General features: G+C 39.6%; 1 protein-coding gene across 1 annotated transcript; it reads left to right on the forward strand.

Moving 5' to 3' along the window:
- Positions 1-606: 606 nt before the first annotated feature.
- ADH7 (alcohol dehydrogenase 7 (class IV), mu or sigma polypeptide) lies at positions 607-15,138 on the forward strand. Its single transcript, XM_070790970.1, is given in 10 exon segments — positions 607-652; positions 2,636-2,736; positions 3,610-3,660; positions 3,662-3,749; positions 4,366-4,453; positions 4,546-4,762; positions 9,902-10,170; positions 12,114-12,184; positions 12,187-12,240; positions 14,885-15,138. Coding segments are annotated over 10 exon segments (1,134 nt in total). The 5' UTR covers positions 607-636; the 3' UTR covers positions 15,064-15,138.
- The last annotated feature ends 3,504 nt before the right edge of the window (positions 15,139-18,642 follow it).

The following is an 18,642-nucleotide window of genomic DNA, read 5'->3' on the forward strand; positions in this document are numbered from 1 at the left end:
AATTTTACATATCTTTTATTCCCTCAAATATCTAGAAACCATAGTTACCCATACCCATGTTCTATATATCCTTGACTCCTCTTTTCTAATTTTGACCTTCTATTCCAATCTTTTACATTTTCTTGGCCTTGTTTTCATTTATGTTTAATTACATGTTTTCCACAAACTACATCAAGTCTCTGTGTTGTGAAGTATTAATAGAACATCAATAAATACATACACACACATCCCTAAAATCAGCTGTGCCTTGCAGAGCAGCTAAAGAAGCACACAATCCATTTTTACTGAGTTATGTTGAGCTAAACTAACCTTATATATTTTTATATCCCCAGAAATAAGATGGATAAAAAAACTTTCAGTCATCTTCAATAGGATTGACTATCTTGTCTTTGTTAGAGCTCTGCTCATGGTTTGATCATTACAGGTTACCATATTTCTTTTCAAAACTTGACTGCCAAGGGTGAGGCTTATGGCTCATTGGAAGTCTTGAAGACATGAGTCATATCACTCAAGGCAGAACTTTTGAGCCAGACCATTTATCTGAGGGCACAAGACGCTGTTATTTACAGCAGACTGAGCTAAACAACAGGCAGAAAAAGTCTGTTTACTGAAATACAGAGCAAAAAGAAAGACAAAATGGGCACTGCTGGGAAATTAAGCAGAACATTTCTGTATCCTCATGATCTAATAATGTGGGTCTGGTTGTTAGAACTTGAATATCTTAACATAATTAAATACTTGGGGATATTTCTTGGGGAATTAAATGCCTGTTGAGCAAGCATACCCTGGGGCATGAGGGAGAGCAAAGGGTTAGGATTTCAGAGAATGCCAGTAGAAATAGGATAAAACAGCATATGGGAGCTTTTTCAATAAGAAAAATGGAAAAATGTGGCTTCTATTGACATTATTAATAACTGAATTTCAGGATAGCTGGGCAATTGTTCTGGTAAGCAAAATGTTTCCATAAATTGACTTTCAATGGCACATACTGCTATTTACTACTTCTTGAGACACAAAATGTTCATTCGTAGATGTTTCCAGTATGACTTTTTTCTGTCATTCTCAAGCACAAAAACTCCTCAATGCTCCACGTACTTTATAGTTTGACTTTAAATCTCAACTATTAATCCAGCAGGAATTAGTGTGGGATTGTGATGTGAAATTTCTAGCATCAAGATTGGACCACATTGCACTGTGACCCTTTTCATACTGTTCATGGGGTCATCGCTGCAGACGGTGACTGCAGCCATGAAATTAAAAGACACTTGCTCCTTAGAAGAAAAGCTACAACACACCTAGACAGTGTATTAAAAAGCAGAGACATTACTTGCTGGCAGAGGTGGAAAAGATAGAAGGCAGATGGAGAAGGGGATGACAGACGATGAGGTGGTTGGATGGCATCACTGACTCAGTGGACATGAGTTTGAGCAGGCTCCAGGAGATGGTGAAGGACAGTGCTGCAGTCCATGGGCTCACAAAGAGTCAGACAAGACTGAGTGACTGAACAACGACAACAAAGAGGACAGGAATAAAACAATAGAGTCAGCAACACTGTGACCCATGACATTTGCCTCAGAGAGGCAGAGGGTGAATGTTAAAATCACTGATGGCTTTCAGTGTCCCAACTGTTTCCAGCATATCATTTCTCAAAATCTCTTGTAAAAGAGCCATGTAACTCTCCATCTAAAGCAGGTCTTAGAAATGGTGTATTAGTTGACAAGTAAGATGAAAGACAACTGATAACTCATTTGGTGTCTGAACAAATGAACTAAAATATTTTATAGGATTCCTAAGCAGACTTGAGGATGCCAAGTCAAGAAAACAATCTCTCTCTCTCTCCCCTTCTCTGATTTCAGTAATGTCAGCAAAATTCTTTAATTAAATAACTACCAAAACCAGTTGAACAGCTGAAGGCTCTTCACTGAGACGCTCCATCCTTTAATTTCCACTTCTGTGAGGGGAGAAGCCTGGTGGGCTGATGTCCATGGGGTCGCACAGAGTCAGACACGACTGAAGCAACTTAGTAGCAGCAGCAGCAGCAGAGATAAGAAGCTTTACCTCACCTATCTAGACCCATGAGATGCAAGAACTGGGCTGGGTACAAAAAGGGATTAGGAGGTGCAAAGACACAGTCATCCAGGAATTCACAGTCTATACCCATCATGATGTTCATGGTTTCCTTCATCTCTAAACAAGCTAATTTTCTAATAACCTCACCATTGCTACATGATTACACAGCTATTAAATACTGGCTTAGATTCTTGAAGATATAGCAACAACATTTTCTCTTTTATAAATCTGCCCTTGTGAATGAGTGATACACAGGTGACATTTTGTTACTTTGAAATGGTAGTAAAAGAACCTAGTTTAGTAAAGTATTATGTGAGCACAGGCAGAGAAAAAGCTAAGGGCCGGAAAGGGTGTACCTCAGAATCTGATCCAGCCCTGCTTACCATGTACTCTGTGATCACGATCCAGTTGTTAGTGTCTCTGGGCTGCTCTCCTAGTATATCACAGGTGTACATAAGATGATCTCTAAAGATTACAAAGTGATCTGTTCAGATTCGTATCGTTCAGAGGGTCTGTAACTGCAAAGACAAGGTTGGAGCCTGTTTATAACTCTCACCAATTTCTTAGGTTATTAAATGTAAAGTGGCTCTGCTATGGGAACAGAAGAAACTCTTTTCCACTGAGATACAAGTTGTTCCATCAAAGGCAAAAGAAGTCTGTATTAAGGTAATCACCTGAGAGTGCATATAAGCCTGAAATTCTATCACCCCTACTTTGAGTATATCATTATTGTGAGGTGGGATCCTTAAATAAGGAAATGTTTCCCAATTTTCAGTTATTAATTCTCATTCTGTTTTTTTTTTAATTGATAAGGCCATAGTGGGTATAAAATTAATGACTTAGTTATTGATTTTTAAAAACAAGTCTACTAATCTGCTCTATATAACTTTTATTTGTTGAATTTTTATTGACACTGATAAAAACGGTTAATCATTATCACTAATGACTATTTTTAAAATCTTCTGGGTATCAAATAACATTGAGATTACTTTTCACAAAGAATAAGGAACTCATTTGTGCCTGGAGAAATGACAGCTTCCTGGAACATTCCCCCCACTCCTTTGGACAGAGCCTAACTATTGTTTTGATCACCAGGTTATTGAATAGTCATTGCTGCCATCTTTCTTTGACCATCTCTTGTTATCTGAGCACTGTGGTAACATACAATTTTGCTCACTTCTCTTCTGCAAACCATTCCCATTCCCTCTGTCTTTCATCAAGAGGAGGAACTAACTGTAAAAATCTACTTTTGTGCCTGGTAACAAACTGCATTCTAGTTCCCTCACAGGAGCATCAGTTTACTTCAAAAAGACTGAGATTCAAAAATACAGCCAGAGGCAGCAGTACTATAAATTCCTTAAAGAGAGAGATTTTGGTTTGATGGTTGATCCTGAGCTCAGAATTTGAGAATCAACACTATTATATTGGGCAGTCATCCAGCATAAACAATTATAGTCTTTTCAAGACAGAGATAAATGTCTTCCCAACTGTAAAACAACCCCTTTGCTGGTTGGTGAATGTTCTTATCTTTGAACCCAGATGTTGGCAATGGGAATCTGTCAAACAGATGACCATGTGATAAAAGGGAGCAACAGTGTCTAAGTTTTCAGTGATTGTGGGACATGAAGCCACTGGGGTTGTAGACAGCATTGGAGAAGGAGTCACTACAGTGAAACCAGGTGTGCAAATGTCGAGCCACAAGTCTGAGATAAGTAGGGTTGTCTATCCTATCAAAGGAAATAGTGCAAACTAGGAATTATTAGAGGAGCCTTAATGAATTGAGGAGGATAAAAGAACACAAGGAAAATGGGTTGTATAGAGTGAAATTTAATTTGGCAAAGTCTCAAACTTTAGCAAACAAATTTGGTGTGCTTATAAACTTTAGAATACAGGCATACCTTTTTTTATTGCACTTGGCTTTATTATGCTTCTAAGAAAGTGCATTTTTTTTAACAAATTGAAAGTTTGAGGCAACCCTGCCTCAATCAAGTCTATCAGTGCCATTTTTCCAATAGCAAAATTTTAAATTAAGATATATACACTGCTATTTTACACAATGCTATGGCATACTTAATAGACTACAGGATAGTATGAGCATGATTTTTTTCATGCACTGGGAAAGCAAAAAATTTGTGTGACTCACTTTACAACAATGGTCTAGAACTGAACCTGTGATATCTCCAAGGCATGCCTCTACTCTTAGGCTTCTTGCATGTGGCATGGGCTCAATTCACATTTGTCTATTTTATCCTTTAACATTAATGACCAACACATTATATCATGTTTTCTCTCTAGATGACAAAGTCATCCCCCACTTTCTGCCTCAGTGTAGAGAATGCAATGCTTGTCGCAACCCAGATGGCAACCCTTGTATAAGGACAGAGTAGGTTTCAGTCACTTTTCTCTAATGCCATTTAATTGTTCCTGTGCTAATTTTTGAATTGAATTAATGTGAGTATTTGACATATCAAACAGCATCACTGGTCATGGAGTCCTGGCTGATGGCAGCACCAGATTTACATGCAAGGGCAAGCCAGTCTATCACTTCTTGAGCACCAGTACATTCATTGAGTACACGGCGGTGGATGAAACTTCCATTGCTAAGAGTGATGATGCAGCTCCTCCTGAGAAAGTCTGTTTAACTGGATGTGGATTTTCCACTGGATACAGGGCCACTATTAAGATTGGCAAGGTAAGAAGCAGGGTGGGCTAGTTCCTATTTTATTTTTTAAATGATTTTTTTTATTTAGGAAAACTGAAATTAAAAAAAAAAACAAAACAAAACTGTTGAAAGCATCTCCTATGCAGGCTGTTTCTACACAATGCCAAATCAACTGGAAGAAAATGAAAAATTCAGATTCAAAATTTTATTTCTGAATAAGAGAAAATAAAATCTCTAGATTTAATTTTGTTTCTTCTGTATTTCCTTCAGATTTTTTTCTAAAATTTAGATTCACATCTAAAATTAATCTTTTTTCACAAAATAACTATTAATGCTGGTGTGTTAACTTGCTAGGGCTGTTGTAGCAAACCACCGCAGACGGGGTGGCTTAAACAACAGAAACTTATTGTCTCACATTCTGGAAACTAGGAACCCCAAATCAAAGTACTGGCAGGACTGGTTTCTTCTAAGGGCTGTGAATGAAATATCTGTTCCAGGTCTCTCTCCTTGGCCATCTTCTCCCAATGTCTCCTCATATCACCTTCCTTTTATGCCAGTCTTTTTATCCAAATTTTCCCTTTTTATAAGGAAATCAATCATACTGGATTAGAACCCATCTAATTACTTTATTTTAAAGTTTATTACTTCTGCAAAAACCCTATCTCCAAATGAGATCACATTCTGAGGTACTGGGAGTTAAGACTTCAACATATGAATAAGTAGTTAGGTGGGGGGACAAAATGCAACCTCTAATGGCTAGCATATATAGTATGAAAATGTGAAAGCTTAAGAGTGATTATTTGGACTCAACTTATGTCAGAGAAACTGAGGAGCCTCTTGATGAAAGTGAAAGAGGAGAGTGAAAAAGCTGGCTTAAAACTCAGCATTCAAAAAACTAAGATCATGGCATCTGGGCCCATCACTTCATGGCAAATAGACAGGGAAGCAATGGAAACAGTGACAGACTTTTATTTTCTTGGGCTCCAAAATCACTGCAGTTGCTGACTACAGCCATGAAACTAAAAGACACTTGCTTCTTGGAAGAAAAGCTATGACCAACCTGCTGCTGCTGCTAAGTCGCTTTAGTCGTGTCCGACTCTGTGCGACCCCAGAGACGGCAGCCCACCAGGCTCCCACGTCCCTGGGATTCTCCAGGCAAGAACACTGGAGTGGGTTGCCATTGCCTTCTCCAATGCATGAAAGTGAAAAGTGAAAGGGAAGGCGCTCAGTCGTGTCCGACTCTTAGCGACCCCATGGACTGCAGCCTACCAGGCTCCTCCGTCCATGGGATCTTCCAGGCAAGAGTACTGGAGTGGGGTGCCATTGCCTTCTCCGATGACCAACATAGACAGCATATTAAAAAGCAGAGACATCACTTTACCTACAAAGGTCCATCTATAGAGTCAAAGCTATGGTTTTTCCAGTAGTCATGTATGGATGTGGACCATAAAGAAGGCTGAGTCCTGAAGAATTGATGCTTTTGAACTGTGGTGTTGGAGAAGACTCTTGAGAGTCCCTTGGACTGCAAGGAGATCAAACCAGTCAATTTTAAAGGAAATCAGTCCTGAATATTCATTAGAAGGACTGACGCTGAAGCTGAAGCTCCAGTACTTTGGCCACTTGATGCAAAGAACTAACTCACTGGAAAAGACCCTGAAGCTGGGAAAGGTTGAAGACAGGAGGAGAAGAAGATGACAGAGGATGAGATGGTTGGAAGGCATGACCAACTCAATGGACAGGAGTTTGAGCAGGCTCCAGGAGTTGGTGATGGGCAGGGAAGCCCGGCATGCTGCAGTGCCTGGGGTCACGAAGAGTCAGACACAACTGAGCAACTAAACTGACTCTCTATGTCACTCTTAATAAATAGAAGAAGTGGGTAAAATAACACAAAATTCATAAACTAAACCATTCCCACAAACAATCGCATATGTGGTGGTCTCATCCAACTCCAAAGTCTAAAAAATGGTCCATATATTAGTTGAGTTGAAATTTCTATCTCCAGTACTCTCTCTGAACCCCAAATTCTTTCATCCAATGCCATACCTGACATCTCCCTTTGAGGATCTCACAGGTATCTCAAACTGAGTATGTATCAAATGGAATTCTTAATTTTCTTCCTCCCTGTCACCCAGACATATTTATGCCCACTCTAATTTTCTTCATCCTCGATCTTCCCTCTCCATCACCTTATATACAATCCAGCAGCAAGTCCTGCTAACTTTACCTACAAGGTATATTTTAAATCTTTCCACTTTCTTCATCATATCTTCACTGGATGCAATGGCCTTCCTTTTATTGTTTTCATTACTCCTCTGGACAATCTCCAGTAAGTCTCCATTTACAAATCAGAGTAATTTTATAAAACATAAATTGGTCTGCATTATATTTTTTTAAATTTTATTTTATTTTTAAACTTTACAATATTGTATTAGTTTTGCCAAATATCGAAATGGATCCGCCACAGGTATACATGTGTTCCCCATCCTGAACCCTCCTCCCTCCTCCATCCCCATACCATCCCTCTGGGTCATCCCAGTGCACCAGCCCCAAGCATCCAGTATCGTGCATCGAACCTGGACTGGCAACTCGTTTCATACATGATATTATACATGTTTCAATGCCATTCTCCCAAATCTTCCCACCCTTTTGTTAAAAATCCTTCAATAGCTCCCATTCTTGGAACAATCTCATCTAACCCACTATGATCCACTCACACTTGCCTCTCATGAGATCTGTAAGCCTGCTGAGCTGTCTCTGTCTTGCATGAAAATATTTACACGAAGTATTCTGATTGTCTGGAATGCTCATCTACTGAGCCCTTATGTGGCTGCTTCATTAACATTATTCTCAGTTTAAAGATCACCTGCTGGGAAAAGATACAATACTGGAAGAAACAGGAAAGTGAAAGTGTTAGCTGCTCAGTCTTGCCTGACTCTTTGTGATCCCATGGACTGTAGACTGCCAGGCTCCTCTGTCCATGGGATTCTCCTGGCAAGAATACTGGATGGCCATTCCTGGGTGGCCATTCCTGGGTAGCCATTCCTGTCTCCAGGGGGTTCTTCCTGAGCCAGAAATTGAACCCAGGTCTCCTGCATTGCAGGCAAATTCTTTATCACTGAGCCACCAGGGAAGAAACAGAAAGACTACCAATTTAGATTTGCATCCTAGTAAAATATAATCTAAAAATTAAGGAGAAATAAATGGTTTCTCAAAAAAAAAAATCATCTGCTTGCTCAAAGAAGTTCTTTATTTCTTTCTATCTACTACATCTAAGCAGGAATCTCTTTCTGTTATTCAAGGTAACATGACTGCTTCATTAATAGTATGGTCCCAAATCTCAAGTTCTCATACCTCTTCTTTTCGTTAGCCCACAAGCTCCAGAAAGGTGTGGGCCAAGTCTCTGTTCACTGCACTGCTTAGCAAGGAGCCTGGACATAGTAATGACTCAATAAATAATAATTGGGGAAAAAAAGAGATGTATGAATGAATAAAGGAAAGGGATGTCCAAATATGTGGAAGACTAAAAAGGTGAGGAGTTTGTGGAAAATATACATATGGCTGTTGAAACAGATTTATTCCAAGAAAGAGATGAGAGAAGGGATGTTGGATATAGTTTAAATTAGTATTCTACTTTTTTACTGTGCTAGTAAAACTACCAGAGAAATTACGAGAAAAGGCAGAACATGCCCAGTTTAGTTTCTGACCACAAAGAAGTCATCAATAAAATGTGTTGTGTGGATGAGTGAATGATGAATGATATTTGAGAGAATGGCCACATGGATTTCAAAGCTCCAAGTTCAGGAACTGAACCGAGAGCTTGGGAGGCCACAGATGAAATTACAGCTCATGGAGAGTGCGTATGGCACCTCTGTACCCACATGCTGCTGCTGCTAAGTCGCTTCAGTTGTGACCGACTCTGTGGGACCACAGAGACAGCAGCCCACCAGGCTCCCCTGTCCCTGGGATTCTCCAGGCAAGAACACTGGAGTGGGTTGCCATTTCCTTCTCCAATGCATGAAAGTGAAAAGTGAAAGTGAAGTTGCTCAGTCGTGTCCGACTCTTCTTGACCCCATGGACTGCAGCCCACCAGGCTCCTCCATCCATGGGATTATCCAGGCAAGAGTACTGGAGTTGGGTGCCATTGTCTTACCCACATAAATCTCTGCTTATAAGTTTAGACATTTCAAAACACATGCATATATAGATACAGGTCTTTCTGTTTTCAGGTTTCCTTGCTCGCTGCTGTGTAATAGGATTAAGAGTGTTCTAGCAGGAAGATGCGGAGAAGGCAATGGCACCCCACTCCAGTACTCTTGCCTAGAAAATCCCATGGATGGAAGAGCCTGGTAGGCTACAGTCCATGGGGTTGCTAAGAGTCGGACACAACTGAGCGGCTTCACTTTCACTTTTCACTTTTCTGCATTGGAGAAGGAAATGGCAACCCACTCCAGTGTTCTTGCCTGGAGAATCCCAGGGATGGGGGAGCCTGGTAGGCTACTGTCTATGGGGTCACACAGAGTCGGACACGACTGAAGTGACTTAGCATAGCATAGCAGGAAGATGACTTTTGGCTAGAATCTTCTTTAATATAGCATGAAGTAAAAGTGTTAGTTGCTCAGTCACATCTGACTCTTTGCAACCCAGGGACTATGTGCTGGTTGCATAGTCCACTGGAATTCTCCAGGCAACAATACTGAAATCAGTAGCCATTCCCTTCTCCAAGAGATCTTCCCAACCCAGGGATTGAACCTGGGTCTCCTGCATGACGGGCAGATTCTTTACCATATGAGCCACAAGGGAAACCCTAATAATACATAGTACAGGGTACAAATCCCCCAACTGATTTAACTATATTTTCTGTCTGAAGCTATGCATGGATCGATAATCTATTGCAACATGGAGGTTCAACTTTGATGAAAAATAATTTATTTACAAAAGACTCAGTTATGATCACTAAGAACATGCTGGTTAAACCAAATCTAAAACAAATTTGGCATGGGTTTGTGCTGTTTCTGGTTCTCTTTGTGGCACTGTCACGAGAATGAGTCATTCGGTCCTAGTAACTCATCAAAGTGATCTTCTGAATTTCATATTCTAAGATTGGAGATAGTTTGCAGGTTCTACCTTTTTACCCTAGGTCTAGCATTTACACGACTTGTCTCCCCACAGGTCACCCCTAGCTCAATGTGTGTGGTCTTTGGCCTGGGAGGAGTTGGCCTTTCGGTCATCATGGGCTGTAATTCAGCTGGTGCATCCAGGATCGTTGGGGCTGACCTCAACAAAGACAAATTTGAAAAGGCCATGGCTGTAGGAGCCACTGAGTGCATCAGCCCCAAGGACTTCACCAAGCCCATCAGTGAGGTGCTGTCAGAAATGACAGGTGACACTACAGGCTGCAGTTTTGAAGTTATTGGGCATCTTGAAACTATGGTAAGAGCCATGATACGGGAGCCACACAATACACAAGCTACCTTGATTGCACAAAGGTAAACTCATTTTCCATAGCTTTACTAATAGTAACTACCTATTAGGCAAAATACCCGGTAATCATGAAGCAGTTGTGCCTGAAGCCACACAAAAGCCAACATGCAGGTCTACCTGTAAAGTTAAGTATCACATCATACCACTCTCCTGTGACCACACTGCGAGGGAGTCAACCATCAGGGAAAATTGTTCAAGTATTACTCTGCTTTGTATATATGGCATTTTTTTTTTTTCTTTTTTTTTTTGAACAATGATTACATCTCTTGAACTTTTGTAAGCCAAATAGCCTAAAGTGACTCTCTGGGGAAAGAGCAGGAGCAAAGGGCATGGGTAGAGGGGCTATTCCAAATTTGGCCATCTTCCCTCAAAACCATGGTGTAGCCAATTTCTCACTGTATACCTGACCTTTACCTTCTCTTATCTGCTGCTGCTGCTGCTAAGTCACTTCAGTGGTGTCCAACTCTGTGCGACCCCATAGATGGCAGCCTACCAGGCTCCCTGGTCCCTGGGATTCTCCAGCCAAGAACACTGGAGTGGGTTGCCATTTCCTTCTCCAATGCATGAAAGTGGAAAGTGAAAGTGAAGTCGCTCAGTCGTGTCCGACTCTTCTTGACCCCATGGACTGCAGCCCACCAGGCTCCTTCATCCATGGGATTATCCAGGCAAGAGTACTGGAGTGGGTTGCCATTGCCTGCTCCGTCTCTTATCTGAATTCTCTCAAAATAGAAGCCTTCAGTTCTCTAAAATACACCTCCCTTGTGGCAGTCAGCAGCACCAGACTTCTGCTTAGATCTGAGGTCAGAAGATCTAAGCAGATCTTCTTAGATCTGCTTAGATTGGTGGGCATAAAAATATGCCCACCAATACTAGCACTAAATCAGGGTAGGGGGATTATCTTTTGTATCATTATGAGCACAGTCTCGTTTTAGATCACTTCATATCCATTCTTGGAAGAAAGACTTTTCAGGGGAGATATGATGAGAAAACAGACTTCTCATTGTCAACAGAGTTAAAGCCGCACTCTCAGGCCAGAGGCTCTGTTGTTCCTACCTTCAAAAATGCATCCCTTCCACAGTAAGAAGGGAGAACTGCAATATGGGACAATATGGGACACAGTCAATTCTGCTCCAATTGAGCAGTAGACTAAAATTGCTCTAATACTTTTGGTACCTTAGGAATAAGTAGTCTTTACCACTGTTGTTATTCCCCTTCCCTGGTGTCACTTAGAATTATTACATAGCAACAAATACCACGTTTATACAGTCAATATGCAATATTGGATATTGTTAGGGTCTGTTGATTTCCAGATGATACTTTAATGAACATGTATCTCTAATAAATAATATCTATTGCTACAACCTATCAAGTATTCAGAAAAACCATTAACGAATAGTTAATGGGTGGATGACCAGCAAATGTGGGATTAGTCTCAGAGATGCAACCGAGAAAGGGATTTCTTTGTCCTACATTTTAACATTTGATTTCATTTTCATATTAAAGTTTAATAAAAGAAAACTGGGTCAATTGATTCAGTATAGGTAATTTGATTTAGTTTAGTTCAAATGGCTTTCTAAACCTTCTCAGTGGTGATATTGTTCTGAAAATATAGGAAATTTTCCCCTGCATTTTGGTCCATGGTAAACTGAAAATGCCATGAACACTGACCACATTCTACTTTCTGCCTTAAAAGTCAAATGTATGAACAAGTTTAAGTTGTGACTAAAATTGTGTTAAGAATTTTTTAAAAATAAGCATAAAGCAAAAGGCATGTGGGCCTAATTTTACTTCATGACTTGGAAAATAAATCAACTATTAGAACCAGAATGTACATAGGGTATTTCTGAGTCTATAACATGAGATGAGACACATTCTCCTTCATTCTACACTTGGATTGATGCCTTTGCATCTGCAGCATGAACTAAGTGGTCAGTGTGGTGGCAGGGGCTCCTCCATCAGCCAAGATGCTCACGTCCACCCAGTGCTGCTCTTCACTGGACACATGTGGAAAGGGTGCATTTTTGAAGGTAAGAACGACAGAGCCTCTGGCCTGAGAGTGTGGCTTTAACTCTGTTGACAATGAGAAGTCTGTTTTCTCATCATATCTTCCCTGAAAAGTCTTTCTTCCAAGAATGGTTATGAAGTGATCTAAAAAGAGACTGTGGCCATATGATACAAAAGATAATCCCCCTACCTTGATTTAGTGCTAGTATTGGTGGGCATATTTTTAGTATTAGCATCCGCAACTCAAGTTCTCCTAAGGCCCGAATGAGAGGCTCCAGCACTCCCTATTGGGATGATTTTATGGAACAGAAATTTCTGATTTAATCTATTATTTTCAACATACGTGAGAATGTGTATGAAAAATAGAATTTATTTGATTCACTAAATAGCATCAACAGAAAGTTCTGGATCTAAACCCAAAATAAAAGGGATTGTCCTATTTTATGGGGATGATTGAAATTAACACCAGAAAGACTGACACAGACAATGGTCAACTCAGTCCTGGTCTTAAATGAACTATCAGTAGGATTTGATATAGCTGATGGCTCCCTTTTTCTCAAACACTCTTTTCACCTCACTTCTAGATATTACTTTGTTGTTGCTGCTATTGTTCTTCCTCCTCCTCTTCTTTCTCCTTTATTCCTCCTCCTCTTCCTTCCTCATTGGTCACTTCTTCCAGGAATCTTTGCTGGGTTCCCGTACATCCCTAAGATTCTAACTTTGGTGTGTCCTAAGGTTCAGCGCTCAGTCCTCTTCTCATTATTTACACTTCCTTCCAAGGTGATTTTCTGTGGTCTCAAGACTTTAAATACACTCTACCCATAACACTTAAGTTTATGTCTTCAGCCTAGACCTGAAGATACAAAGGTTGCCTACCTGGCACGTCCACTTGGACAGTTGATAGACATGTGAACTTTACCTGCCCCAAACCACTCCTGCCTCCCAGCTGTCCCATCTCAATAAATGATGACTCCATCATTCCTGTTAATCAGGCCTCAAACCCTGGGTTATGCTCTTTCTCTCAAAGCATGACTATTTCAGCAAAGCCTGTTGTCTATGCCTTCAAAGTATACCCAGGATTTGATCATTTCTCACCAGCACCATCACTCGTCCAAGTCACCATCACCTCTTCCTGCGTGACATCAATGACTTAAATGGTCTGCCTGCTTTTGCCCTTTGTCTCCTAGAGTATTCCCTACAGAGCAGCCAGAGAGTGAGACTATTAAAAGGGAAATCCGATCAGGTCACCCTTCTCCCATGTCTTCTTCTAATGTCTTCTCTAATGTCTTTCTTTCTCACTCAGAATAAACTCTCAAACATGCAATGGCCGAAAGGCCCCCTATGATCCGGCCCTCTGACCCCAGCTGCTACTACTGCTCTTGCTCTTTTCTTGCCACACTGGCCTCCTCACTGTTCTCATTGGCCAACACTTCACCTCAACACCTTTATAATGACTCTGCCTTCTCCCTGAACTACTTTACCCCAAGATTTCTGGATAGTTCCTGTCCTTTATGTTTTTGTTCAGATGTTACCCTATCAGACTGGCCTTCCCTAAGCTTTGAAAAATCACATTCCCTCCCCACCTGCCTAGCCTCGGCCTCTGCACAACCTACTGCTCCTACTCTGTTTTTCTCCTTCGGTCTTGTCATTGATGATGTGCTCTGCAGTATTTGTTTACTGTCAGTCTCCCTGGACTAAAGGGAGAGGATTCTTAGGCTTCCTGTTCTTCCTGAGATTAGGGACAGGGCATTTTGACCCCCATCATGTTCCCATCTCTGAAATGGTACCTGGTACTTAAAGTGAAAGTGTTGGTCACTCAGTCATGTCCAACTCTTTGCAAACCCATGGACTGTAGCCCACCAGGCTTCTCTGTCCATGGGATTCTCCAGGGAAGAATACTGGAGTGGGTTGCCATTTTCTTCTCCAGGTTATCTTCCCAACCAAGGGATTGAACCCACGTCTCCTATATTGCAGGTGGATTCTTTACCATCTGAGCCATCAGGGAAGCCACCTGGTACTTAGCATATACTCAAAAGACATTCAGTTAATATGTGAATTCTACTTCTAACTCATCAATAATCCATAATATCCCCACGTCACACAAATAGTCAAAGTGAGGAAGCTCAACTTATATCTCTTATTGTTTATTTCTCAAGTAGTCTTATTTTCTCTAAAGAGCCCTCTCTGAAGAATCTCATCTGTACCAACCAGCCTCTCTTTTTTTGTGTCCCAGGTACTGTGGAAAGAGAAAAGGCTTGGGCTCACACTGACCATAGTCTGTGTCTCTGGCGACCCTGACAAGAACTATAGCAGCCAGGTACTGAGTGGGCTCAAGAGAAAATAAGAGAAAAGGAAGTGGAACCGAGAACATTGAACTGGAGACAATTCTTCCTGTAAAGTAGTTTTTCTGCAAAAGGAGAAGAGATATGGGGTAGCTAGAAGATGTGGGGGCAAGAAAGGTTTTCCATGGGGTTTCTGCATTTGTTTCTTAAGAAGGGAGAAATGCAGTTCCATTGTGTGCTGCTGAGAATAGCATCACCCAGGGTAGAGGTAACAGGGCAAGAGAGAGAAGGAACAAATAGAAGATAAAAAAATATAAAAATCATTTAGTAAAGTCTGAAGCGACTCAGCAGCAGCAGCAAAGAGAACACATGAGCTTGTTTACAGGTTGGAAAAGCAGAAATTATGTTCCAAACCTAGTGACTGATTTCCTGGAAAAGAAATTTGACCTGGACAAATTGATAACACATGATTTACCTTTTAGAAAAATCAATGAAAGATTTGAACTGCTTAACTCAGGACAAAGGTACCTTCTTTTTTATGGTTATTTTGTCTTCTCCCCATAGGCTACTTTTTAAATTTAATATTTATAAATGTATGTTTCCTTCATATTTTATATTATTTTATGTAGCAAGATTGATATAGACTTACAAAAAGAATAAGTCTTCTTCTTAGACTTATTGTGTCATTGTCCTATAAAACCAATTTTTAAAACCTCTGATTTTTTAATAGTAGATTGATTTCATCTTAGGTATTTTTATTTCATCACAAACCCCCTCACTTCTTCAAGTATTGCCACAAAATTTCCTTACTTTATAGTTTTTAAAGTGCTTTTAAAAGTGTGTTTTCTTCTGATCCTTGAAGATTAGGTTTTGTTTGCTTACTTGTTTTTTTAACTTTTGATTCCCTTCACCTATTTCTACCACCCCATAATCCTGCTTATGGCAACCACTAATCTGTTCTCTGTATCTATGAAGTTGTTGTTATTTTAGATTCCACATACAAGTGAGATCATATAGCATTTGTCTTGGACTGACTCATTTCACTTAGCATAATGCCCTTGAGGCCATCCGTTTTGTTGCAAATGGCAAAATTTCATTCTTTTATGACTAAATATTCCATTATACACACACACACACTTCATTCATTCATCCATTCATGGACACAGGTTGTTTCCACATCTTGGCTATTGTAAACAGTGCTGCAGTGAACAGGGGCATGCTTGCTCTCATTTTGCACAGTTATTACCTTAGTTAAATTCAGTCCTGACATTTTGAGGTTCTAGGTGACAGAAGGTCTGTGTTGTGTAATGGTGACCTGGACCTTCCCTTTTTATACTTTCTCTGCTGTGACCATGGATCTGTTTCATAAATACAAGCAGAAGCACAAGATTGAAGACAGATATATATATATGAAGATATATAGTCTTCATGAAATAAACATTCAGTGTCTTATGAGCACCTGGGAATTATCTGGGTTCTTAGGTCAGCAATATTAACATTTTTAACTTACATGTTCTAAAGCCAAAATTACATATTTTAAGATTGTATATATGTAATATATAACATACATATAAGTACATATATAATATATATCAAGTACATATACATATATATATACTTGGATTTTTATGTTGGAATAAAGACTTTTTAAAAGAATTTTACACAGTAGATTTAGACATAAAGATATGACACATGCATTTCCTACACTAATATTAATTTTATGGATAGCCTTTAACACGTAACCATTTTTTTTTTTGGATTCAAATGTAAATATTTTTAAAAAGCACTTGTTCCAAGATAAGTTGAATTAGGTTTTGAAAACAGCTCATTGCATAATGTAAGTTACTTGATTAGGAAAGAAATAGTGAAAGGGAGGATACAAGGGAGGAGTGCATTTTAAATGATTAAGAATCATTTTATAACTAGATGAAACTGAAAAGCATAGTATAAGAGACTTGTCAGCATACATGAATATTTCAGGAAAATATGTCTTTTTATAATACTATTTCCAAATTGGGAAAGGAGTATGTCAAGGCTGTATATCGTCACTCTGCTTATTTAACCTATATGCAGAGTACATCATGAGAAATGCTGGGCTGGATGAAGCACAAGCTGGAATCAGGATTGCCGGGAGAAATATCAATAACCTCAGATATGCAGATGACACCACCTTTATGGCAGAAAGTGAAGAACTAAAGAGCTTTTTGATGAAAGTGAAAGAGGAGAGTGAAAAAGTTGGCTTAAAACTCAACATTCAGAAAACTCAGATCATGGCATCTGGTCCCATCACTTCATAGCAAATAGATGGGGAAACAGTGGAAACAATGACAGACTTTATTTTGGGGGGCTCCAAAATCATTGCAGATGGTGACTGCAGCCATGAAATTAAAAGACGCTTACTCATTGGAAGGAAAGTTATGACCAACTGAGACAGCATTTTAAAAAGCAGAGATATTACTTTGCCAACAAAGGTCCATATACTCAAAGTTATGGTTTTTCCAGTAGTCACGTGTGGATGTGAGAGTTGGACTATAAAGAAAGCTGAGTGTCAAAGAATTGATACTTTTGAACTGTGGTGTTGTAGAAGACTCTTGAGAGTCCCTTGGACTGCAAGGAGATCAAACCAGTCCATCCTATAGGAAATCAGTCCTTAATATTCATTGGAAGGACTGATGCTGAAGCTCCAGTACTTTGGTGACCTGATGCGAAGAACTGACTCCTTGGAAAAGACCCTGATGCTGGGAAAGATTGGAGGCAGGAGGAGAAGGGGACAACAGAGGATGAGTTGGTTGGCTGGCATCACTGACTCAATGGACATGAGTTTGAGTAAACTCTGGGAGTTGGTGATAAACAGGGAGGCCTGGCATGCTGCAGTCCATGGGGTTACAAAGAATCGGACAACTAAGCGACTGAACTGATAATACTATTAAACATACAAGTTCAGCTACAATCACAGTGTAATATATATATTACATATATATCCTAATAGTAATTTCAATAAAGCAGTCCCTATGTCCTGATTTGCTTAGTAATGACTCCATTTAACAAAATAATGTTTTTAATTGTATACATCTGTACTGGCATAGCTTGCTATATCTATTTACATTTTTGCTGTCTAGTTGCTAAGTCGTGTCCAACTCTTTGTGACCCCATGGCCCACCAGGCTTCTCTGTCCATGTCTCCAGGCAAGAATGAGTTGCCGTTTCCTTCTCCAGGGGATCTTCTTGACCCAGGGATTGAACTCACATCTCCTGTATTGCAGGTGGATTCTTTACCTCTGAGGCACTGGGGAAGCCCTGTATCTATATACACAATATACTTAAAATTCTTAATAAAATGTAAAGATTTTATAAAATGTTTTGTGGTGATTTTTTAAGAGGGTAGTTCTATTTATTATAAAACTTTTATTCTCTAAGGGTAAAGCATTAAGACATCTACATGAAACATGTGAAATACTTTGTAAGAAAAGTAAGTAATGTGGGTACAATAGAAATTGGAGGTTTCAGTATAAGGTTGCAATACAGCTTGTACATTCCTGCCTTGGAAGATTGCAAAAAGTCTAGGTACTTAAGAGTATTTACTTTTACATGATGAGTATTTCCCAATGGAAAGTGGCTTGAACCCAAGGGGTAAAATTTCTTTCCTTTGCGTTATTGATCTACACTTAATCTAGGTTTGAAAAACAAAGCAAACAAAAAACAGCAGAAATAGCTAAAAAGGCATATTAAATTCCTTTGTGAAGTACCTTCATCATCAACTGTTTAGCAACGGCAATTCTCAAAGCACTTATAGTTACAATTTATTAGAAAATATATACATATACAAGCAATACACACACACACTCTCTCTCTACCTAAGAATCATTCAGAGACTTTCCTCATCCATTAGCAACATCTACAGTTACAACCCAAACACCTAATGAAGGAAAACTGATCCCCAAAAGCATTTTTAACCAGAAAAATACATAAAGTATATTAATGTTTATGACCCTTACCTCAAATTTTGAGAAAACTTGTTACACAAGGATATCTAAAGTTATATACAAGTATAATTACATCAGAAGAAATGAATCTAAAAAGGAATAAACATTTATCTCTCTCAGACCAGCTTTTTAAATGAACTCCACTTTATGCCTAGAGTTTC

This window comes from Bos indicus, chromosome 6, assembly GCF_029378745.1.
Source record: "Bos indicus isolate NIAB-ARS_2022 breed Sahiwal x Tharparkar chromosome 6, NIAB-ARS_B.indTharparkar_mat_pri_1.0, whole genome shotgun sequence".
Taxonomy (NCBI): Eukaryota; Metazoa; Chordata; class Mammalia; order Artiodactyla; family Bovidae; genus Bos; species Bos indicus.